This window comes from Carassius gibelio, chromosome B6 (assembly GCF_023724105.1).
Source record: "Carassius gibelio isolate Cgi1373 ecotype wild population from Czech Republic chromosome B6, carGib1.2-hapl.c, whole genome shotgun sequence".
Classification (NCBI taxonomy): domain Eukaryota; kingdom Metazoa; phylum Chordata; class Actinopteri; order Cypriniformes; family Cyprinidae; genus Carassius; species Carassius gibelio.
The window spans coordinates 10377328-10403213 of NC_068401.1; the positions used below are offsets into that span (position 1 = coordinate 10377328).

Below are 25886 nucleotides of genomic sequence, written 5' to 3' on the forward strand. Positions count from 1 at the left end.
TTTTTTAAAACCCATATCGCCCTGATTTGTTGGCATTATCGGACAAAAGCAACTCATTTACAGAAATACTGTTGTTAACGCTGCTCAGATTCTTGTCCTTGTTTTATTCGCCCCGTTGTGGTTACCCTACGCATATCTGCGACTCATTGAGTGCACAGCAGTTTTGCAGATAATAACCTGACCTTCTCAATCTCATTCTACAGCAGCTGCCATCAGCATTGCTCCTCAATAATCCTCTTTATTCTGACAAACTAGCAGCACTTATTAATGGTGCCGTATCAGCCAGCCCCTGCTGAGGACGGCCAGACAAACACTGGCTCTTAGCCACATAAACAACCCCAGTTCCTTTCCCATCTGCTTTTGAGTGGTTCGTTTTCTGAGAACATTTCACCTCAGAACAAACCAAAAGGGAAGAGTGCAGAGTTGACAAACAAACAACGTGTGAATACAGCCACCATCTAAAATGCCTATAAAACCCTCTATGATGCCACAAGAGGGATATAAGCGATATTACTTAGGGAAATCAAATGCAACCTTACTTGTCAAAATCGGTTTGATTAATAAAATGAATAACGTGCTTTTCTGCCACCTGCTGGACAGACTGTGGAAGTCTTCTCTCGAAGTTGACTGAGTCCATCCAACATTCAAACATGCTTCACATAAAACCCTATTAACTGGTTAAAAGGTAGTTCCCTTACTTCATATGTTGAGAAAGTGTATTAGATCTAATCGTGCATTTTACCATGATGGTGTTTTGTGTTTGTGACACTGTGTGCGTCTTCTACATTAGCATTTACTGGAGGAAAAGCTATTTAGGATTAACTCAATTTCATCATTTACTTTGTCAGTATATGTTTAAAGCACAATTCAGATGTTACTAGCAGTGTGGCTTAATTTAGCAGAAAATGACTGCTTGATTTACTGGTCTAAAATGTAATTTTCTTCGTAAATTACAGTTTTAAACTAAAATGTACAGATTATTCTGCCAACCACAGTTGACATTATTTTTTTTCTGTAAGGACAGTGTAGGCTTTACCATCCTGTATGCAAACACAAAGGGCCAGATTTACTAAACAGGGCAAATTAACGTTAGAGTGCATTTCCATAAAAGCGCTGATGTGATGTGGAAAATTACGCGTGTGATTTACCAACATTAAAACGCACATTAAAGAACACAGACGCAGCCAGATCATTTCCATGATGACCAGCTCAATCTACCAAGAGCTGCGCAAATTACTGACGGCTTTAAAGCATGCTTTTTTGGGGCATTAAATAATGCCGCAAATACCAGTAATTTGGCAAGCGCAAATTTAGTAAATCGTGTTGCGTTATTCATTTGAATACTTTCCTCCTATAAATTTTGCATCAGGAAAAGGAAACTCCTACAAATGCATATTCAAGCTGTTTGTAAATCTGACCCTAAATCTGACCCTTAACTTCTTGTGAATGAAACATTTTCCAAAATCCCTCTCACTCTTAAAAACGGGTCGGATGGGACACCGATCAAGCCTCTTGAACTCTGACCTGATATGTAGCCAGGACAGCATTGGCGTGGTGCCTCCTCCAAACACCCAAACTGTGAAGAACACAATGAGCAGGGTCGTTGTGAACATCATCTGTCGCGCGTATGTGGCCGTGTCACGGATAGCCAGAGCGAATGCCATTGCCCCTCGCAGCCCTGCAGAGCACAAACACACACACACAGCAGTCACAATAGATTTTAATAAGAATGACAGCCCTGCTACAAATAGAATGGAAGTGCACTTAAGCAGGCAAACAGCCATCACACTCGATCAGCTGTGTTTTAGGGGCTCTGCACTTTGCTGCCCTTTTAGCTGGGTGCTGTTGCTGGTCTGGAGGGAGCTGCTCCACATCAAGAGCTGTTATTAGAGACGTTCTGATTCTGATGCCTCATTTCACTCTTAATTTAGATCTCGAGAAGCTTCAACCGGCTGCTGAAATCTACAGAGAGTTCAAATCAAAGAGTCTGACACTAAAGGACGCTTCAAAACTGATTTCACTGATTTATATTCCACTTCACTGTATTTATTAAATGGTTCTGTATTTTTTTATGTCATGCAAGCATCAGAGAAGAGGAAGTAACCTGCAAACATCATCATGTGCTGAAAGTTTCCCCTGATTTTGTGTCTTCGGCCCAGGTTAATCAGGAACGACAAAGGATAGATGTTCAAGGCCCGGCCGATAAAGATGGCTATCTAATAGTCAAAATGTTAAAGAAAATGGTTCTCACATATGGCATATTAAGTTAATAGAAATGTAGACCTGAACTACTGTCCAAAACTGTTTGCATTAACATTTTAATCAAGTGATAGTAAAGACTTTCACATTGTTACTAAAGTTTTAAATTTCACCTAAACACTATTCTTTTGAACTTACAATTCAATGAATCCTGAGAAAAAAATACTTTCCTCAAAAACACTAAGCAGCAAAGCCGTTTTCAACAGTGATAATGATAGGGAGAGTTTCTTGAGCTTCTATGATTTCTTGAAGATCATCTGACACTGAAGACTGGAGTAATAGTCAGCATATGAATACATTTGAAAATATATTAAAATAAAAATAAACTTTTCTTATAAATTGTTATAATATTTCAAAATATTAATGTTTATACTGTGTTTTTCATCAGATAAAAGCAGCCTCGTTGAGCATAAGAGACTGTCAAAAACATTTAAAAAAATTGTATTGACTTCCAATGTTTAAACGTTATTGTAAATTATGCTGCTTAAAAATGATGGTTAAAAGTTTCGAAAACAAAGTTCATAACACAGATTCAGCTACTATAACACATGTAATGATAATACAACAGAATACTAACTTAAAATTCCTTCAAAACCTATACATAACGCCTCCTAGTGGTCTTTTTTTTATTTTTATCAAGATGATAAATAAATAAAAAAAACAGCCATAAACTTTTCCAGATGTTTTTGAGCATTTAAAAAGATTTGGCCCGCAAGTTCATCTCTAAAATGCTATCAAGCTCTTACTATCTCACCGCGGGTGTATGCTAGGGGTTAATGCACATTACCAGCTCCTCGTGTACAAGCTGCTAAGTGAAACTTTCATTTCAGCTGAAAGACAAGGATACAAAGGCTCCAAGTATGAAAATGGGACTGAAGACGTGATTCTGAAAGGTGAAGAGCGCCAGGCCCATGTATGAGAAGATGAAGTTCTCTGCTAGGAAGTGCAGCACCTCAAACAACTGCAACAGCAAAGAAACATGTCACACGTGAAGCTGTATGCATCTGACATCAGCACATTTGGTCAACAAAACAGCTGAAACAACATTTACAAAAGCAAAATGACACGTTTTCAAAAATCCTAAGTACTAGAAATCTGTGCTCCACTTCTGTATACTGTACATTGACTTTTGTAATGCGTGTTAGATCTAAAGCTGAGACCAATATCTTCAATTCCTGTGACTATATAACTTCTAACCCTTCTCTCTATACACAGGAGCTTTGATAATAGTGAGACCGACCCCCTGGAGACAAATCCAGTGCCACAGGGGTGTCATAATTACTGTATGCACCCCACTTGACTTCATCACACATTGCACTGCTCTGACGAAACCACAGGGGTGCTGGGAATCCACTAAGCACTATCCCTCGACTTGTGTCCCCCCTGCATCAAAGCATCTTCTGAAGAAGAATATGCAGGTCTCCCATCCCCCCTTGTTACTTTCTACTACATACTTTACTTTTTCAGCTTCGACACAGTTCAGCTGCCCTGAAAGCGTTTTACTTAAAAAAAAAAAAAAAGAAAAGAAAAAAAGTTCAAATATTTTACCTGTTTAGTGCGTTTGGTGGATTCCTCAGAGAGATTGTTGTAGGTATAATGGGCCTGTGTGATTCCACAAAACAGCACAGCGACAACACCTAAAATAGTAAAGGATATCAGCATCACGTGTGCCTTTTTTCTTTCAAGTGGGGGATGGGATGCAATTTCAGTACAGGTGACTAATGAAACAACCAGAGGATAAGTGCAAATGAATGAACACATTTACATATCAAAGATGTTATCATCCAGCAACACGGCCTGCCCAGGAACAGCAATACAGAGGAACTTTTACGTTTTTGAATTTTATTTGCATAATTGTATGCAAAGTATTTCGCATGAACATGACTGAAGTTTTTGTCATGCTAATAAAGCACATTAAACCTGAACAGATGATTTTCTAAACACATGGAAATGATGGTATTATTGCAGATGATATTTAACTATAGCAGGAAATGTTGTGCTGTTCCTAGAGGGGAAGCAGCTGCAGCTGCAACTTCATATTATACTTATTATATTATAGTTTGACCTCTGCTTTTCCCAGCAGATTATCCACTATGCTTTCATTACCAGCCCACACAAAACACCCACCTGTGAATCCACAAGCTTCAGCCAGTAGAAAAGTACTCCAAGACATGAGGAAGAACAGAGCAGTCTCCAGCAGAGGGAAACAGTGCAGCTTGGTGAATTTTGTCACGTGGATAAAGTTAAGAATTTAAACCACATATCTGATTAAATAATCAGACAGTTAAGTGTATTGGGCGTCACATGATTCCACATGAATTAGATTTTTGTACGTTTAACTGTGACTTTTGATTAAAAAAAACTATTTTTATTCTTACTGAATTTTGAATGAATGTACAAACAATGTATGTACAAACTGTATTAACTAGGTACTCTTGACAGAAATCAGTCACTGATTAGAGGATAATTCTACAGTGTTACAAATTTTACAATTAGGTAAAAGCATCAACATCACAACGAAGCCAAAGGGCGTCAACACAACTTATTTGTAAAAACCTACATTCATTTAGCCTGATTTAATGACAGCATGGAAAAGGATATGAGGGCAGTGACTACTCCAGTGACGGCACCCATAGCGAAAGAGCCACTGAAGATGCCCAAGAAGATGCCCACCGATTTGAAGAAGGCAGAAGCATCAAATGTGTGTGTGTTGGCTCCTGAAGGCTGATATGCCACAATTGACCTGCATACCAAAGACAAAACAATCCAAATCATTAAATGAACATGCTATACACAGATTGCCTGAAAATGCACATTTTATTAAAAAAGAATTTTTTATATGCATGCTTTTTTTTTTTTTTTTTTGCCAAATTGTGTAAGTGGTCCCGAAAAAGAAATTCAGAAACAATCAGCTTTAGCTCATTGTGTCCAAAAGAGGGAGTAAGAGTGCCATCCTGAAACACAACTGGAGTTACAGCATCTTTTATTTTCCCTTTTCAGCCTTACAGTGAAAATGTCCTCAGCTCTTGTGCTGGCTTACTGGGAAATCCCACACCAACTGCCGCAGATAAAACATGTGATTTTAGGGAACAAGAAAGTGATACTGTTTAAAATTGGGACTTACGATGAAAGGACTATGGCGACTGCATCGTTCATGACACTCTCTCCAAACAGCAGTGCATAGAGATCCCCATCAGCATGAAGCTCATTAAAGATCGCAAGCACTGTGACTAAAAATCACACACATATAAATCAGCAACATAACGTAGTGAAATCCTGAATGCTAATGCACAATACTAGTCAGTTCATATTGAAGATGCTAAGGTTTCGGCATTTAACAGCAAGTTTATTTGACCTGAAAAGAGAACAAAGACAAAAATGGAGGAAGAGAGAGATAAAATACCTGGATCTGTGGCAGATATCAGGGCACCAAAGAAGAGGCAGTCTGTGTAGTAGAACTTCTCAGTGAGTTGACCCAAAACCTGCATCAGTTTCACCACGCCATACATGAGGTTTCTTAAAAACACACACACACAAAAAAGACTTATAAGACCCCAACTCAAAGGGAAGCTATGTTTATAATGGCACATTACAATACTATTCAGGCTATTTGCTTTGTACTGAAATGTTTATATGAAAAAAACAGGTATACAACTACATTTTCCAAAATGTGGAATATACAGCAAAACACACTGCCAGAATACTGTATCCCACAATGCAATGTAAGTTGAATTTTCAATGTGTAATGTGACAAATGAACCTGCTGATATTAAACCAGTTGTTAAACATGTCTGACACACTGGATTGCCGGACAAAATATGACCCTGTGACCACAAAACTTAAAAACCTTAACTTCTTAGCAATAATAAAAAAAAAACTTGCATAGCTCAAAATTATTGATTTTTCTTTTATGCCAAAAATCATTAGGATATCAAGTAAAGATCATGATCCATGATGATATTTTGTACATTTCCTACTTATTAGTAATATGCATGGCTAAGAACTTAATACAGACCTTTTTCTCAGTATTTATATTTTTATATATATTATGTATATATATACGGAAAGCTTATTTATTCAGCTTCCGGGTGATGTATACATCTCAATTTCGAGAAATTGACCCTTATGACTGGTTTTGTGGTCCAGGGTCACAAATGTGTGCTCAAGGTACAAAGCGTGAAGGTGGAGCTCATCTGACAGCAAATGCAGAAATGAATATGATGGTGGCTGATTACTGGTGCCATAAATTCCACTACGTGTCTGAACCTGGCTCTTGTATGTCACTGGTTAGCACACAAATAACTTTTTTCATAGTTTAGGTTAGAAAGTGTATAGATTTACATGCTGTAACTGGCCACCTTTTGTATTTTTGGTTTTAAGTTCACTAAATCGTAATCAAAAGTAGTGTAGGGGAATTTACAGTTAAAACCCAAGGACCAGATATGTCGCAATGAAGACCAGGAGTCAGAGATGAGTTCAATTAATAATAATAATTTTACTTGAAGAAAATAGTTTGCAATTTCATCAGCAGAAGTCAGCTTCAACACTCTCGAAGGAGTTCGCAGGCCGCCCCCAGTACAATACAAAATCAACCACAGTTATACCCTGACAGAGGATACTAATTGCGTCAATACATGAGTCAACAAAATTCTGATTGGTTCCAAAACCTAGATAAAACTCTCCAAAGACGTATATCTGATATGCTGGACACTGGCAGTTGATTGTTTGTCCTGGGACTGTCTGAGCTTCTCCCTGTACAGACAGATACTAACACACGTACACAGAGAACTTATCTAAAATTCAAGGCTTTCTAGCACTGGCGAGTGTCTTATCATTACGGTTTGATACACACACATAGTATGTGGACATTAATCTTGAGGAAAAGAAATACAGCACACATAAGGTTACACATTTCACTCTTGCTATAACTTGATTAATAGTCAAACAAGAAATCATGTAATAAAATAATTAATATCAGTATGAAGGATATGGCAAATCGGCATCCACTCCTTCAGTCCCCCGTTTTAGATCAATGTGGGGTCTAATACCCCACATCTGGTCTAATAAATGAGGTCAGGTGTAGTTGTGATGCATGCTAAGAATGCAGGCTGTTGGTCAACTTAAACATGTGCATATACTTAAGATCTCTGGTACTGGCTGACATTTCTAGTAATAAACACATTATTTTGTACAAAATACTTCCCATAATCATTCTTACTTCCCTAATACATTCATCTACTTACTTAATCCCACAATATCGCCACTTGCACTAGTCTTTCTTCACATAATGTCTTTTCCAGTGAATTATTCTGTGTGTCCCTCTACCTGGAAAAGTGTCCTCCATCCATGTATACTTTCATCAACATCTCTTTGTAAATACCTCTCTTCCTACTACAGCTACTTCACACTTACCCTCTAAAACAAAACATTTATCCAACAGCCTTAAGACTAAATTTGCATATTCATTAACCAGATTTAACAAATCATTAAAGAAAACCGCATACACTATAACCAATTCATTTTTTTTTTTTTAACCCTTAAGAAGGATATTTGCCTTATTTGTTTTCTTTTAGCATGTTTTATACAACTATGATGAATTTTAGTTAATTTGGTCATATCTTAAAATAAACTCATTACTATAAAGGTGTATATATATATATATATATATATATTATTCTCTGGAAGCCGGGCTAAATGAATTACCACTGTTATTGCATTCCTGACATATGTCAGACCCTCAGTCACCTCACAGATTTCAAATATAGACATTGCTTATAACCTAAATCCCAGTAAAGATACCCTTATTTTATGAAAATCTATAATTTTCCCGATCAATGGTACAATTATAGAGATTGATTATCCATTTTACCCTTTCATTCCAAACTTGGTGTTAAAAACACAAAAGTAAACAAACCAAAAATAAGTAAGATCAATATTGAGCCATCTTAAAAAAATAAAAATAAAAATAATCATAATCGTAATCATTATTCCCTCGAAAACCTAGAGCAGTTCCTAGTTTATTACTTAATAGCCCTTTTATTAAGTTTTACTTTCACCACGAATCCATTTGCAGTCATCATAGTTCACATGCTGCTTACACATACATTAACCATTAACCCAAACTTGTCATTGTTAACAACATTTGATCAAAATTACATTTTAAGTATCGAAGTGTCTAACTTCAAAAATACAACTAACCTAATCACTTATTGTCATGCATGTATTTTATACCAGGACATTACTGTTAACCATACTCATTGCCTTATTATTACCCTTTTTTTTTTTTTTTTTTTTTTTTTTTTTTTTTAAATGTAAGTCTTGTCAATTATCATACCATATTACTGTACTCAGACTATATTAATGACACATTCAGAAGCAAATCCTCAATACCTCGTATTAAGTCAATTTAGTTCTCACTGTTTTGTCAGTTAGAAATGCTTACAGATCAGCTACGTGATCAATGTCTTTAAAACCCTCGTTCATGTTTGTCATTTGGCAGTGATATTTATTTACTCAAAATTATTATAAACTAAAAAAGAGCAGACAGATTTCCCAATACTATTACTAAATGAACAATACTATTACTTAGTTCTAAACAGCCAAATATTTATTAAAGAGACATCCTCAGTTTCTGGAAATTTGTATTGAAACAGTATACATTATCAAAAAGCCCTGTCAGTGTTCACAATATTAATTTGATTTGACCTGACAGGTGTTCATAAGCAGCTCAATAGAGCCTATTACAATTGTTTTGTTCAAACAAAATTTATTATTATTATTTTTTTGCTGTGCTATTTCAATTAATTCAAACCTCTTGTTATGGATTTGCTCCATTAAGGGGCTATCCACACGTTTTTGTTCAACTTATCTCTGTTCTACATAAACCACTACATAAAGCTTTTGCACTATATTACACAAGCAGGATTCACTCCTTTGTTTTACCACCAGGCTTCATGTGAGGGTGCTCTCTGGATAATTTGGTTAGTGACGTAGCCAATCTGTCACTGTTTTTCTGCCGTCAAGTCTAAAATATTTACCTTCACCATTCAAACAACAAAGTGTTAACTTGTTCAAATTTAGACCCTCATTTAAATTTAGGCATGGATTTTAAACCCATTTTGGACGGCAAACTTAAATTTCACAAATCCAATCATATAAACACTCTTTAACATATTAATCCAGAGAGTGATTTAAATCAGTATTATAAAAGACAAAACAAGTCATTATAACCAGTAGCAGACAGAGCTGGATAACCAATCCACTTAAAGCTCGTCCCATGTTTGGCATTGTCTTTTCATTAGTTTCACTCAGAATTATCGACTTCTGTAAAGTAATTTCACTTAACACATCTGTAATGATAAAACACTCATTCCAGAGGTTAGTGACTCAATTGAAACAAAACAGGAACAGAATTGTCCCCCAATAATATATATATAGCCATCCTCATGCATGCACATACTTAACACATTTATATTTTAACAGCTCATATTTAAGGTTTTCCTTTTGGTATTAAATCGGAAGGATTTAAACTCAAACATTGTCTGTGCATTTTACCAAGTTTGTACCTAATCTCTTATCTAATCTCAAAGTTTGCCTGTTCATTAATGATTTTTATTTTGAGAAAAATCAGCTGGGTTGTTTTGGTCTTAAAATTATTGCTCTGTTTTGGTTACTCTTTCTTAGCAGGCCAATAATAGAAGAAGAGCACTATCCCTGCCTCCACTCAAGCACTCTCTCTCTCTCTCTCTCTTACTGTGCAAAATATTATTTATTTATTTATTTTGACAATTTTTGCCAAACTTTAACTTAGACTATAATATAAAATTCATTACAACATATAACCCTAAATTATTCAAATAAGTTAAAAATGTCAAAGTTTCTAGATCTAAAATCTCAGTTTAAACTGTTTAAAATACATAATGCTAGGAACATTTCTTTAAAATTATTTTTACCTTACATGCTTAATTCCCTTAACCTTTGTTATCTAAACCATCTCTTGATTAAGCAGAAGCAGTCTTATTTTTTAGCCACCACCATATCTTGTTATCATCTTGTGTCATGCCTAATGACCTGCATGAGTAAAGACTATGATATAGACATATTAGTTCAATATCATTTTAGCCTCATAAGAAATTTTTGTCTCAAAATAATGGCTGTCATCACATGGTCTCAGATGGTTCTTGAAAGCCCATTGCCATTAACTTTTTATAAATAAGCTCCTTGTCCTCAGGGTGTGATGCCCTGGCATAGTTGCATCAAGTTGTGGACGCTTGTCACAACAATCAGTCAAGGAATGCGGTTGCTGGTGATCAGGTCTGGAGGAGCTCACATTTTGAGGCAGATCGCTGTACTTCATACAGTTCCCCTCTTAATGATGCTCTAGGCCTATCAAGCATCCGCTCAACTCCACTACCATCTCACATATAACACCTCCCTTCAGGGCAGGTGCCCAGTGGCGGTGACCCCCTGCCTTAGGTTGTCCCCTATTGGCCAGAAGAGGATCTTACCCGTCATTGAGAAATCACCTCATGCACACTGGTAACCACTCTTTCCCGTTGCAACATCCTCGACAGTCTTCTTCCAGAATCCAGTATTTCCTGCAGCTTAGGAAAGGTGCACTCAAGAACCATGAGAGCCATTGACAGCACCTACTAGTGTTAAAACATTGAAAAAGGTTAATCAAACTAATATTTAATCGCTAAACTCAATTGTATACCTCCAAACTATCATGCTGAGATTACTCAGTCAATTTATTTTTCACACCCGTCCATTCATTGTAATTTCCTGTTGCTTCTGTAGCTGCAGCCATCAGGCCCTGTATGATGGTGGAGACTAAAAATAAGACAGATAAGTTACTGGTCATAGAACAAATAGCAATACAACTGTTTAACTATTCAAAATTATTACATCTATAGCTCAGGGTCTGTATTATGATTTTAAAGCCCTCATGTCTCTTCAACAATTGCTCCTAAATTGTTATTCATTATTTTTATAATCTCTTATTTCTTACATGCATTGGGCAGTTGAACATTTAACTACCAATTGCCCTCTTAATGCATTAAATCTGAACTCTTTTTAGCATGTCCTTTAGCATCTCTGCCTATGATTTGACTGAAACACTGTGCTGTACTATAAATATCTTATCACTTAAACACAAGCTCAGATAACGGCATTTTAGCTTACTTTGAATGAGAGAGAGAGAGAACTCTGAGGGATTCAGGACTCGTAACAATGCATTTTCATTCATTTTTAACATAATTTCATCGTACTATCATTTTACTCTAGCCCAGTTTAAAACTTGTCAGAAATTATATGCATTTTAAAAATAAACATCTTTATATTTGTATTTTTACTTTATTTTCGCAACTCAAATGTTTCTCAAAGTTCTTTGCAGTCATTGTCATTACTTTTACATCAACTTGTATTTATCCATTCACTTAATTCTGGCCATGGCTTCTGAATTTCAACATTGGTTTTAAATCTGTCAGAGGTTATCTGACCCAGGTATATTACTTTGGGTCTTGCTAGCATGCTGTCTTCAAAGTTACTTTGAAACCCCCGTTTATGTTACTTGTTTACAACTTTATCATCTCATAAACAAAAAATAATTTTCTTTTCTCTTCTTTTTTTTCTTTTTTTATGATGCTGCGTGACTACAATTTTGCGATCCAACAATAAAATTACTCTTTTGGCCAAACATTAGTAAATATAGGAATTACATTTTTTTTTTTTTTTTTACTCAGAACATGTCTCTGGTACTTTCAAAGCTTAAGCCAGAGTCATGGTGGGGGCCAGCATGAGATAAAACAACGGCTTCATTGTAGTCAAAGTAATTTTATCTTTTTTAACAAAACATAAGCTTCTAAGTTTTTCCAAAATGCCACTGCCAATTTGTGTGCCTACAGTTTTTTTTTTCACTAACCCAGAATTCTGTTCAGTATTCCTTGTCAGGACTTTCAACAATTATATAGGAACTGGAACAGGTCTTATGATATTATTCTTTGTCATTTAAACCTTCTATGCACAGAGAATCAGATTAAATCATCACTCAGTTACTTCTGGGATTATTTTTAACAAATCGGCACATACATTTATAAATGTTTGTTTCTCAGGTTCTTTCTAAGTTTAAAGCCAATCAAGTTTTTGTTTTAACATTACAATCAGAATTAAAGCTCAGACTGATCATTCTTTAAATGAATTCAGAGAATATATATATTTTTTTTAAAGTCAGAGCTTCAGAGCCAAACTGTTTACAGCATTTGCTCTCTTGTTTCATTATTTCTATCAGGGCTGACCAGGTTACCTAATTTGTCAGTCATATTTCTATCATAAACCAAAAACATATTGAGGCGGCGATCTTACCAACAGCACTTGACTTCTGCGTGATGAAATTGCAAAGTATATTCCAGAATTTCCATATACTGGTCCAATCCAATCAGGGTCATGAAAACTACATTTTAGCTCTTTTGGGGTTGTTCCTGAGGCATCCCAGATCAATCAATACTTTCCCTTTGCATATATCCCTATATTTTTATAGGTGCACATATGAATTATCAATATTTATTTTTAAACACTAATTTTGGATACTCTGTTCCCTAACCACTGACCTGGCCTATTTCTAAGCTCGGGGCGCCCCTGTCTGTAATGGTGGGTGATCGAGAGTTGGAAGAGCGAGATACGACTAGAACCCCCGTCTAGCGTCTTACATTCTTCTCGGGATTTCCCATACCCCTACTTTGGCTTACCCGGCCGTAAATGCACTGCCCTTTATGGCCTCTCGTGCTTTTTGGCTCTCTGTGCTTGACCCAGCACTGCCTATTTACGGCCCTACGTGTCCCTTGTCCCTCGGTGCTTGACCCAGCACTGCCCTTTACGGGTTCACATGCCTGTTAAGAATGCGTTTTTGTCCCCCCCTGGACTGTGCACACCTAGAAACAAATTTTTACGTCTCTCTCTAAGACCTATAGGTGTGCACCTGTTCCCTCTGTAACTGTACACATCTCTAAATATCTTATATCAAGACCTACCGATGTGTACTTGTACCCCTTATACTCACAAGGTTACTTATTTACAGGTATATTGTGACACCAATTTACCTACTCCACCCTGGAGCTGGTGTCTACCCCCTCACGTCTGAGTGAGTCTATCGTTCCTCCTTCTCTCGACCCCCTCCACTTACAGACAGTCCCTAACCAATAATATTAAATCTAAAATCTTTCCTACCTTGGTTTGATGATTGATCAGGGATGTCAACAAAGAACTATTGCCCGCCGATCCTCCACCATTAACTGTAGGGGAATTTACAGTTAAAACCCAAGGACCAGATATGTCGCAATGAAGACCAGGAGTCAGAGATGAGTTCAATTAATAATAATAATTTTACTTGAAGAAAATAGTTTGCAATTTCATCAGCAGAAGTCAGCTTCAACACTCTCGAAGGAGTTCGCAGGCCGCCCCCAGTACAATACAAAATCAACCACAGTTATACCCTGACAGAGGATACTAATTGCGTCAATACATGAGTCAACAAAATTCTGATTGGTTCCAAAACCTAGATAAAACTCTCCAAAGACGTATATCTGATATGCTGGACACTGGCAGTTGATTGTTTGTCCTGGGACTGTCTGAGCTTCTCCCTGTACAGACAGATACTAACACACGTACACAGAGAACTTATCTAAAATTCAAGGCTTTCTAGCACTGGCGAGTGTCTTATCATTACGGTTTGATACACACACATAGTATGTGGACATTAATCTTGAGGAAAAGAAATACAGCACACATAAGGTTACACATTTCACTCTTGCTATAACTTGATTAATAGTCAAACAAGAAATCATGTAATAAAATAATTAATATCAGTATGAAGGATATGGCAAATCGGCATCCACTCCTTCAGTAGTCACTCCATAGAACAGCTATGTTTCATTTGTAAAATCTGTAAAAAGTTTCTGGAGGCATGTCATGGCTGATCCACTGTCTCGAAGTAAAATATTTCATGGTCTGTGGGAATATCTTGAACCTAAGTGACTTACCCAATGACAAAACAGGAAATGGCCGTGCCCAGGAACGCGTAAGTTATGATGGATCCTAGGTTTCTGAAGAAGTGTCTCTAGAGGAACAAGGAAGAGCATGTTAAGAGCATGTCAAACGAAAAAAAAAAAAAGTGTAAAAATATCCTTGTCCTTAGAAAACAGCTCATTCTCTGTAGCATGTATTTTATGTAATAAATACTATATCAGCAAAAGCTGCATTTAAAGGTTTAATTCACCAAAATTGAAATTATGTCATTAATTACTTACTCTCAAGTCATTCCAAACCCTTAAGACCTTTGTTCATCTTCAGAACACAAATGAAGAAATTTTTAATGGAATCTGAGAGCTCTCTGACATTCCACATACAGCAAGGATATTACCCCATTTCGGAGAGGACCCCAGAACATAATCAACGTAATCAATGTTGTGTACATTTAGTAGACAGCACACGCATGCTGAACATCAGTGTTGGGCAGCAACGTGTTAATTTCATCATTTTTTTAGTAACGGAGTAATGTAATGCGTTATAATTTTCAAAATAGTAACTAGAGTGTAGTTACAAACCGAAGTCTTTATACGTTACTGCCGCATTACATTGCTGACAGAATGCAGTGTTTTATTATCTAGAGATTGTAAAAAGGATGTTGCACATGCATTGTCAAGTCAAGTGCCAGTGGATTAAAGACTCGCTCCCATGAGACCCGACGCAACAGTAAATAGAAATATCTAAACATGAAATATCTAAAACAAATAAATTGTTATTTATATATTGCACAAAAGCAACATGAACTAATATAAAATATAATCGATTAGCAGGCGCAAGTGTATGCAGAGTTTCTATTTAGGCTTTAAAACACGTGTTTGCAGTGTTGAGCAATGCAGTGCTGAAATTTGCATGCTCACGTTTCCTCTCATTATAACACATGAATTGTAGACATTATGAAATATTAATTATGCATATATTTATTGTGATACAACAGAGATTTGTGAGATTGCGATGAACTGATGTATTTTAGAGATAATAAATACAGAACTCTTTGCTGGCACTCTGCCATGCCAAACCATGCACGCAGCAGTCGCTTGCTTTAGGTAAAAATAACAGTATTCTGTGAATGGTGATGCTTTAATAACAAATATATATCAGGAGCGTGTATGCTGGGATTTCATACATTTCATAGAAAAAAAAGTAATGTAACTATTAATGTAACTAATTACATTTGAAATAAAGTAATCAGAACAAGTAACGTGATTACTTCTAAAAGTAATCAGTTATCAGTAATTTGATTACATTTTCAGAGTAACTTGCCCAACACTGCTGAACATAAACGATGCTTATTCACGTGATCATGTTCTGGAGTACTCTCTAAAGACTGTAACTCAGGGAGAAGAATTGTTGAATAAATTATGCTATTATTGTTTTCTTTGCACACACAAAAGTATTCCTGTAGCTTTGTAAAATTACGGTTAAACCCCAGAGGTCACATGGACTATTTTACAGATGTCCTTGCTATGTTTCTGTGTGTTGATCGTGGTAATATCCTTGCTGTCTATAGAGGGTCAGAGAGCTCTCAGATTCCATCAAAAATATCTTCATTTGTGTGCTGAAGATGAACGAAGATCTTACGGGTTTGGAAAGACAAAATTTAGATTTTTGGGTTAACTATCCCTTTAAAGAAGTAATAAAAACTGTAATATTGTGGAACCGTATTCTTACCAAAGCCGAAAATAGCTTCTTATTATTTTTGTGGAAACCGTAATACAGTTTTCTTTCAAGATTCTTTAATGAATAGAAAGCTAAAAAAAAGATGGAACTTAGATGAAAAAATGTTTTTGTAACATTATAATGTCTTTATTAAAACTGCTAGGCAAATGTATGTGTCCTTACTGAATAAAAGTATTCATTTATTAGGCAAGGGAAAAAAAATTATTGAAAAAACACACAAACACAAACACAAATGCAAAAACTCCCATAGAACACAAATTATCCAGAGAAATCAAATGTTAAATAAATCTGACTTCCCTTCACATGATTTAAAATGTCACAAGACAATTGGTCTTCATCTTGACACTTGACCCGACACACTGTCATTCTTATTCTTCTATTTTTCTATCCTTGCTTGTTTACAGAGCAAGACAGAGATTTTTTCCTATGTGAGTATCAGTCACAATATGCTAAGTCACTCTGCTGCTACAAAGCACAGCAACTACAAAACAATTTGATGTTAAACCTCTCTCTCTCTCTCTCTCTCTCTTCACTGTCAAAAGGGCTTCTTCTGTTCTAGCTCTTGTAAACTCCTGCCCTGCATTTTCTGACTGTGGCCTTTCTGTGGCTGTGCATGGCCAAGATGGGAACTGACAGTAATCACTAAGATAGAGATAGTCAATTTACAGAAATAAAACCTTCTTTCTACCCAAAATAAACTGCTTGGGAGCGCAGATATGAAAGGAGTTCTTTAAATACATTCAGGAAACGAAACCATTATCATACCGAGAGAGAGAAGAAGATCAGTAGTACTGTGAGGTGCACGAAACTAAGAAAGGTAAAGAAGAGGATCGGAGAACGCAAGAGTTCCTCCGAGTAAACGGTATTAAATCTTATGCAAGCACTCATCAGTTACACATTTTAGTTGAAATCTATACTATAGACATTGTTGTTCATAACCCAGATAGTATTTTTTTAAGCCTGTGTTTACGCCTTCATTCTTACACCTTCATCTTATCTGTTTTTCAACATTTTTGTGCTCATTTTAAGGGATAAAAATGACTATTTATCCCTTAAAATCAGGACAAAAACTTGTATAGACAAAAAAATAATAATAATTTTGATTATTTAAAATAGAAATTGCAATTCTTGGAAACTAAGGGGAGTTTTCTCAAAGATTTTCTCAGAAATTTTGGTGCTGTGAACATTTTAATTTGAATTGCTGCCAAAATTCATTTAATCTCTGAGCAACACGCTATTCCTCCATTCTGTAAGGTCCATCAGAAAAGTCTAATGTGGTTCAAAGAGAGGAAACCATGTAGCCTTGTGTGTCAAACACACACACAGCTGGCAGAAACTTGTTCCTCTCACTTCCTCAGGCGCCCCTGCACACTCAGCACAACCTGAAATATCTGGAATCCAGGAGGGATAAACATGATATCCATCTGATAAACACTGCAGTAAAATCAACTAAAATGGGAATTGAGTTGATAATGTACGGACATTCATTTAAATTAGATTCTGCAAATGGTGAAATTATGCTTTGCAGTCTACATGGCAGAGTACTTCAGTGACATCTTTGAATGTGATTGTCATGCGTGTCACATGCGATTAATCGTGCAGCCCTATTCAATACATTATACTTTCATGTACTTGGTGGTAAAGTACCCGGCCAACAAAACAAGATATCTCTTTTTGGATTAACTAAAACTTAACTAAAAAGATTTCAAGTAAAAATAAAAATAAAAAACAATAAGCAGAATAATAAGCAATGCCTCTGTACACTACATATTACTGTTTACTGTCAAAAAGCACTGTAATTCTTCTATAAATAGCCCAAAGTAACACTGTACACCACTGAATTACAGGTCATGAGGAACAATAATGCTAGTGAGCACTAAAACCAAACCTGGCTTTATAAATTATACTCAAAGGTCACAATCTGACGTCCCATGTTAAATACATATTAACTTAACTATAACATAATTTGAAAGGTGCCAGTGTAATTTAAGTGAAGTTTGACCAGCTGTTAAGACACACTTGATCATGAGTATCTGGGGCCGGATTCACGAAACATTCTTAAGAATAAAATTATTCTTAACTACCAATTTCTTCTTATTTTCTAACTTAATAAAAAAAAAGATAAGAATATTTTGTATTCCCCAAAATAATCTACTTAAGAATGTTCTTATCTTTTTTCTTAAGATTGTTCTTAAGACAAATCCTAAGAAGAATTCAAATTCTTTAAAAGAATCTTCTTAAAAAACATTGTAAATAACTTCTTAAATTTAGGACAGCCCCAGACTTGTCTTAAATCCCAAACAATAATAATTATTTAATGAATTTATTGGGTAATTTCACATTAATTGTTATATTTAAGCATTACAACAACAGCTACATATAACACACAGGAGGACTAGGGATGTGCACGAGTCTTCTGAAGGGACGGTGATGACTGTTAATGTTAACATGATCGCTCATGATTAGACCTGTGTGTGACGCTGCTTTTTGCTGACTTCAAAACTCATTAGCAACTCTAAAACGAGTCAGATAGGGAGCTTTAAGTGAACGTCGTTAATTTTAGCTTATAAATACATAATCTTTGGCAGTATTCAGCGCATATGAATGTGCAGGACGCATTTGCTATAGAAGTGCAGACTGGCTTGAGACCGGCTATTTTAAAAGTAACTGTTCAAAAACAGGCCGCGTTAAACCGTGAAGCTGAGCGCCAGTCGAAGTCACAACGAAAATATACAGTCTATGGTGCGTGCATATTATGATTATTAGGGTAATCTACCAGAAGCGCAAAAAGACAATTGTGCGAGTTTAGCAGTGCGTCATGAATTCATTCAGATAACGGCTGTTATTTTCTTCTTAAGAAAAAAGTAAGATGTTCTTAAGATTATATTTGAGAACTTATTAAGAATTTTTCAAGTATTGCACTTAAGAACATTCTTACGAACTTAAGAAATTTCGTAATTTATTTCTTAAGAAGATTTTCGTGAATCCGGCCTCTGGTCTGCATCTCACTTCTCTTCTATGGTTAACTTCCTGCTGTAGCAAAATGATGAGAAAGCAGAGATCAGGTTGCATTAGACTAGATCATATCGCGACGTTTCATAACGTAAAGTGGTAAGGAGCAGCACTGGATGAACGCTCTACTAAACAAGCAAACGGAGTAAAGGTAAATCTCAGTTCACAATAAAATGCATACCTTTTTGAGGCTGTATCCAGCGTGGAATATGATGGGAGGTAGCAGAATGTTGAAGAACACCTCTGGGTCAAAGGTCACCTGGAAGAAAAATATTTAATTGTTACAAACAATTGCTTGTAATAGACAAAATGAAAATAAACAAATGTTAATAATCTTGTCAAAGATCTCATAAATAGTTTAAAATTGCAATTGCTAATTGTTTGTTGGTGTATTTTCTATAGAAAAAGGAAGTTGTGGAGAGCCATTGTTGGGGCTTGTCTTTTTATACAAAAATTAGGAGGAGGTTGAGGTGTCATGATAGGCTTTCTAATGACTAATATACAGTTTTTACCTTTGCTGTTCAGATCAGTAGCAAAGGATATTTATCATTTAATTCATAAATGTATAACTTTTGAGTTTCTTTATGGAGTTAAACTTAAAGAGGATAATTTGGAAGAACGTGACCAAATGTATCCAAAATATTTTTGGCTCCTATTGACTTTCACAGTATAGAAAAAATACTATGGAAGTCGATGGGGTCCAGAAACTGTTAAGTTACTCAAATTCTTAAAAAAATGATCTTTTGTGTTCAAGTGAAGAAAGAAGCTCATACAGGTCCGGAACAACTTGAAGGTGAGTTAATGATAATAGTATTTTAAATTTGGGTGAACTATCTCTTTAAGTTAATGGATAAGGACAAAGGAATTCTTAAACAAATATTCTTAGTCTTAAAGACTGGACCTTGCTATTGCTTTGGAAGTCTAAAGCATCTGCACAACAATGTTAATATAATTTACAATTTTATACTATTATAGTGAATATAGTGTATGTTGATATTTTAATGTATCTTTAATTTTTATATTTTCAGTTTTTGAGTCATTTTATGACATTTATGTTTTTATTTAGCTTTCCTTCATTTTTTTTATTCCAGTTTAGTTTTAATAATGTTTCAAGTTTTTTTGTTTAATTTTATATTTATATTTTAATTCAACTAAAAAACACAATTTTATTAGATGAAGTTTTAGATAACAACAACAACAACAACAACCCTGCTGCACAGGTGACAGAAATAAAACCTCAAAATAACATTTCTTCCTCTGATAAACCGGTTTTATGCGCGCATGTATGACGTTGCTGACATACCTTGCGCAACATGTCATTCTGCTCCACACTGTGGATTTCTTTAAGGTTGATCTCCCCCTTGAGTGTGTACTCAAAGAACTTTCCGCTAATGTTGAGGAGCACCGTGCTGACAGGCCTCTCCTGCAGGGTGCAACTCGGAGGGGTTTTATTATGGTAACTGGTGGAGGGGATGCCATACCGCAAAATAACACCCACCAACAGACCTATTCGACACACAAAAGACAAACCACTCACATACACTTGTGAAAAAAGGAAAACACCATTTTTGATGTGGCACAGAAATTACACTTCCTTCCTTAAAAACACAGTATAAGCAGATTGGTTTCTGTGTGATGACAGGGAGTAGAGTTGAGAGCCTGCTGTGTCAAATCTGTTGGAGGGTATTTCCATACTAATGAAGCGCCAGAGGAAGTCAACAGCACACACAGCATGGGCTGTGAAACAAGAACAGAAGCAAAAAACACCATAATCGCACAACCACAACCTAAAACCAGGCAAATTACACTACTTTAAATCAATGCTAGGTCTAGACAGTACTGATTTCATAGGGAAAATCTGCAGATTTCTGTGGAGTCAAATACATACCCTAAAGTTTGTGCACATTTATTCTGGGAGTATGTGGACAGCAGTATGTAAACAGATTCACAATCCAGAGCCAGGTTCCAGGGAGTCAAGGGTTGAGGTTAGCATGAACCAGTTCCATTCCATACCATTCAAAGATACTAAAAACATCCCTTAGCTGAACAATATAAGGCAGGGGAACAAACCCCCCCCCCCCCCCCTTTTTTTTTGGTCCAAAATGTTTTTAAATGCTGCTAACCAGTTAAACAAAGTAACTAGATTGTTTTTTTTCCCTCATGAAGCTAAAGAATTTTTCAAACTAAATTTTTCACACTTCTTCACACCACTTCCTGTTGGTTGAATGTTTTATTTGGCCATACGCACTTATGAGAGATTGCAAACCTGCGTAGACCACGAGAAACACTGATCAAATGTCATTCGTACTTATTCTTGTATATTTTGTATACAAGCAAGTGTGTGTGTGTGTGTGTGTGTGTGTGAGAGAGTGTTTACGCCAATGTAACAACAACAGCACACAAATCCCGAAGGCTACATTGGTCATCAGCATTTAGACAAGCCAGAGTACGACTTCCAGCACTAAACTTAACATACGGAAGAGTGCGTTTACAACTGAAGAACAAAACAACACACACATGCAGTGTGCAGTAAAGCTTAAATGAGCATGTGCAGGGCATTAGTAATAGGGTTAGCATCACATTTAGAACCTGGCAAAGACAATGAATGACCACGTCATTCCAGTCCAATCAGAATCCAGCTCATGCTAGTGTTTGTCTTCCCCTCCACTGTTGCATATGTCACAGCAGACCAAACCAAAATACAATTACAACACATCACATGGAGCTTCTCTTGTTCTCCAGGAGGGATAGGAGAGCCCCTGACAGCCCGGTCCGAATGCTGTAATATACAGTAGGAAATACAGATAGATAAAAACAAAAAACACCCAAGTAAACAACTGTAATGTTCCCATCTGTCCAGCCAGTGAACAGGTGTCTCTGTTCTGAGAGCCAAAGCATGTCAATCTTGATTCAACAAGGAAAAAAATGCTATTTTGAGCCAAACTGATTCAACGCAGCAGCTGAAGTCAAATCTGCATTGTGATTGAGTGCAATTCGTGAAAAAGTTTAAAAAAATAATAACCTAGTAGAAACAGAATAGCCTTGACGTACATGCATTGTTTGAAACGATCCTAGCAATGTTGAATACGTGTGCAGTTTAATATTTTTGAGGAAATCATAATTTTTCATTAATTCTTTTTCATACATAAAGTTCAAAACATAAAGCAGCATTAATTTAAAATAAAAGCTTTTTGTAAAATTCCCTGTATTCACTGTCTTATTATGAAATTAATGTGCCCCTGCTGAATAAAATAATTAATTTCTTTTAAATGAATTATACGGAGTCCAAACTGTTAAATGGTAGTGTATGTAGTTCTGTTTAAACTTCACACAGAAAACCAGCTACTGTCTACTGAATTTATTATAAAATCCCCTATTATTAATTTCACAGTAAGAATACAGCAAAAGATGAATTGGAAGTCCCCAAGACTTTTGGTGAACTGTTGTAAATGCTGTTTAATATAAAAAAGTAAATGTGCTGAATGTGGCTCTTAACTTACATTGCATTTTAAGCCATGCATTTTAAACCATAACTGCTGCTCAATATGTCAGACATGTATGTGCTCGGTCAGACACAAAGAAAAAACCCAAGGACATCAATTAACATGCATGCACATGGTAATGCCTGTCATATTCATCTATTCAATATTTACTGTCTCAACCCAGTCTTTTCCTCGTGTCCAAGTAATGCTTTTGAACTTCAGAGCAACCACTGATGATAGAGCTCTCATTTTCACTGAAGACATGGCATGTCAAGACCGATGTTGTTTACTGACCTCAGTGAAGGCCTTTGATTTTTTCACACTTAATTAATCAGTACATAAAAAAATAACACTGTCTTCATTTAATCATCCTCATATTACTCTCAAATCCATATGATGTTGTTTCTTCTGCGTAACACAAAAGACTACATTTTGATGAAACACACTGTTCCCTTTGTCCATGCAATTACAATGAATGGGGAGAGAGTGTAAAAGCTTCAAAAAGACTGCCATAAAATGATCGTAAAAATAATTGTCATAAGCGATGCAATGATAAACTTTACTCCAAGCAATCTGTTGACTATCTGTCTGCAACTAGATTCTGTGTACTGGATAAACCAACTCAAGTTTCAAAAGAGCAATTTATGATTCAGATTCAAAAGTGCAGAGATCACTCTTTCTCTCATGAACACTAGGGCCGACGTCAATGTTTTCAATGAATAATGACCAAGCTGTAACATGGCTTCAAAAGACCAGGAGGACTATAGTGTACAATTCAATATTTTTGATGCTTTAGAGGGCTTTTATTTTGTTTTTGTTTTTTGTCGTTTAAAAGTTGCCATTAATTGCAAGTGCATTGGAAAGCAACCAGTATAATTTTTCAAAATGTTGTGTTCCACAGCAGAAAAAAAAAAGGTTTGAAGCAACACAAGGAAGAGTAAATGTATTTTTTGGTGATCTATTCCCTTAAAGTAGAGCTTATAGAGGAGGACTCAGTCTTGACACAGAAGGCATAACATCATATTACTAAACTGATCCAACCTGAAATACAAAAGCTGTCGCACTAATCAAAGCTAATATGAGGAACTCAACAGGAAGGATAACAGAAACAAAATAAGAAACGAAACTCCCGAGTCTGAGTGATGGTGTAAAGTCATGCACACATTAAGATATTATGCAATAGCAAAACTGTGGGTTGCATATGGGCTAATACACGTGTCAGCTATTTTGGTGCATTCAAGATCTTCAATCTATTCCAGCCATTTAAAAACCACACTGAAATACAATGACATTCGATGCATAATGTTTGTATTAGCACTCGTTCAAGCTAGCAGGCTACACTGTCATTCTTATGAGGCTTAACGTTAGCTAATTTACATCATGGCTGTGTCTCAATACCTAGTGAGCTGCCTATCTAGACAGAAAATGCGCAAAAACACGTGACTAAAAATGATTCAGCTCTGATGACTAGGTACTATGGGCCAAAAAATGCTGCTATCGCCTGTCGAGCTCAGCGGTTCATTCGGTTTTGAGACACAGACGATGCCGAATGGATTTCGCAACGTTAAAAAGACTTTCTTTTTTTTCCCCTTTTCTTTTTTTTTTTTTACCGTATATCATAGCCAGTCCTGTTTCGTGCAGGAAGCGCACTCTTCTGTGTTTGAAGAGCCATATTGTGAGAATAGTGAGTGTCAAAAGCAAAATGAATGTAAGTAAATTCACGCTGTCCTGCCTGTGACTTTCCTCTGCCTCTTTCTCCGTGGCAAGTTCCTCCATGCCGCCGTCATCTGCTCGTATCTGACAACATTGGTTTAAAAAGAACATTAAAATAGGAAACAGTGAACCGTGTCCCCCTAATGCATATAATGTCCATGGCTTTGGTGCTGTGGCCGCCTCCATGGTGCGAGATGCTGTTGGCGGGTTTCCTCACAACCGCTTCAGCTGCGTCAGGTAGAGCCAAAGCAATAATGAGAGGTATCACAGCAGACCACGGCTCAAGCTCTTAAAGAGACACGCACACCAATACTCTACTCTCACTCTACTAGTACCTTGATTCCACGAGTCATGCAAAACAGTGCTTGAACCTCTTCAATGAAGTGTTTGTTTTTGTGTTTTTAATTCAACAAATGAGCAGTGGAGGTGCTTAACCTAAAAAAGTGTTGATTTTATACCCCAGGAAGACAAAAGAAGCAAGCTGCCTGTCACGCAGTAGGCCTGTGTGTTTTACTCTGGTTTGTAGTTATTGATACTTAAATTAATTTAACCCTGGACCTCAGGGTAAATTTTTATTTTATTTATTTATTTTTAATTAAGATTTATAGGCTTTGCGTTGATGTATGGTTTGTTAGGACATGACAATATTTGCCAGAGATACATCTATATGAAAATCTGGAATCTGAGGGTGCAAAAAAAAAAAAAAAAAAATATTGAGAGGAAGTTCTTAGCAATGCATATTACTAGTCAAAACTTAAGTTTTAATTTCTTTACAATAATAAATTTACATAATATCTTAATGGGAAATGGTCTTTACTTAATATCCTATTGATTTTTGGCATAAAGGTTTTGACCAATACAATGTATTGTTGGCTATTGCTGTAAATATGCTAATATTTTTGAACCGACAATTTGAAGAGGTGATATAGATATCTGATGTGTTAAAATTTCAACAGGGATACAAACATTTAAAGCAAAGTCTAGATAACTGAAAACTGAGTTGTTTTGAAGAATGTGACAACCTACAGTTTTACTGACCTCAGGTCTAGCTGTCACGTTGATGGAAATAAACAGGAATGAAAATTTTCCTTTTTGCTCTTCTGCATGTATCACACTTCCTTTGCTATTATGAGAAATGGAAAGTCATCATTTTCTGGTTCTGAGAACAAAACTATCTTTGTAGTACAGTAATGACTATTACCCAAAAATAATCAGACATTTGAGATTTAAATGTTGTTTTCACTTATGCAGAGTTTGCAAGTGTAAGTCAGTTTAGATCAAGTTTCCAGAATTTTGTCACAGTGCTTTAGACAGCAACTTTTTGACAATCAGTTCAGAAAGCTTTCTTTTTTGTGCTTCCGGAATAAAAGGTATTATTTCTAAAGTCTGCATATTTATCAAATGCTATTTATTTAATTATGAGTCATTTTAATTTGTTATCAGGTGACATGTTCCATCACACAGATGAGTCCATGCATGCAGTTTACCAAAGAACTGTATATGTATGTTGCTTACACAACAGTTAAACAGCCAAGTGCAATGCTAATGTGTTTTCTGTGTGTGTCACATGTAGGCCTATACTGAGTACAAATTTATACGTAAGTGATGAGTCACACACCATAAAGCCCAAAATACTTTTTATGTTTATCTTTTAATAGAGAC

At 36.1% G+C, this 25886-nt stretch overlaps 1 protein-coding gene and 1 long non-coding RNA gene across 5 annotated transcripts in view; both read right to left on the reverse strand.

Moving 5' to 3' along the window:
• The window catches only part of LOC127959336 (sodium/hydrogen exchanger 7), a 47119-nt gene extending 22620 nt beyond the window's left edge, over positions 1-24499 (reverse strand). Inside the window, exons 1-12 of one of the 4 annotated variants that reach the window (XM_052558438.1) lie at positions 24122-24496; positions 20333-20535; positions 19211-19288; positions 14295-14371; positions 5663-5775; positions 5384-5489; positions 4861-5002; positions 4387-4492; positions 3808-3896; positions 3107-3220; positions 2105-2216; positions 1525-1678 (exon numbers count right to left, since the gene is read on the reverse strand). In XM_052558438.1, the coding sequence (XP_052414398.1) occupies positions 1525-1678; positions 2105-2216; positions 3107-3220; positions 3808-3896; positions 4387-4492; positions 4861-5002; positions 5384-5489; positions 5663-5775; positions 14295-14371; positions 19211-19288; positions 20333-20535; positions 24122-24410 (1583 nt within the window). In that variant the 5' untranslated portion in view covers positions 24411-24496. Of the gene's footprint in view, positions 1-1524; positions 1679-2104; positions 2217-3106; positions 3221-3807; positions 3897-4386; positions 4493-4860; positions 5003-5383; positions 5490-5662; positions 5776-14294; positions 14372-19210; positions 19289-20332; positions 20536-24121 lie in introns of all 4 variants that reach the window. The other 3 variants (XM_052558439.1, XM_052558440.1, XM_052558441.1) reach the window with 3 other exon arrangements.
• LOC127959339 (uncharacterized) lies at positions 6731-14270 on the reverse strand. Its single transcript, XR_008154243.1, has 2 exons — positions 13643-14270; positions 6731-13547 (listed from the first exon to the last, which is right to left on the reverse strand). It is a non-coding gene; the product is annotated as an uncharacterized LOC127959339 (long non-coding RNA).
• Positions 24500-25886: the final 1387 nt, after the last annotated feature.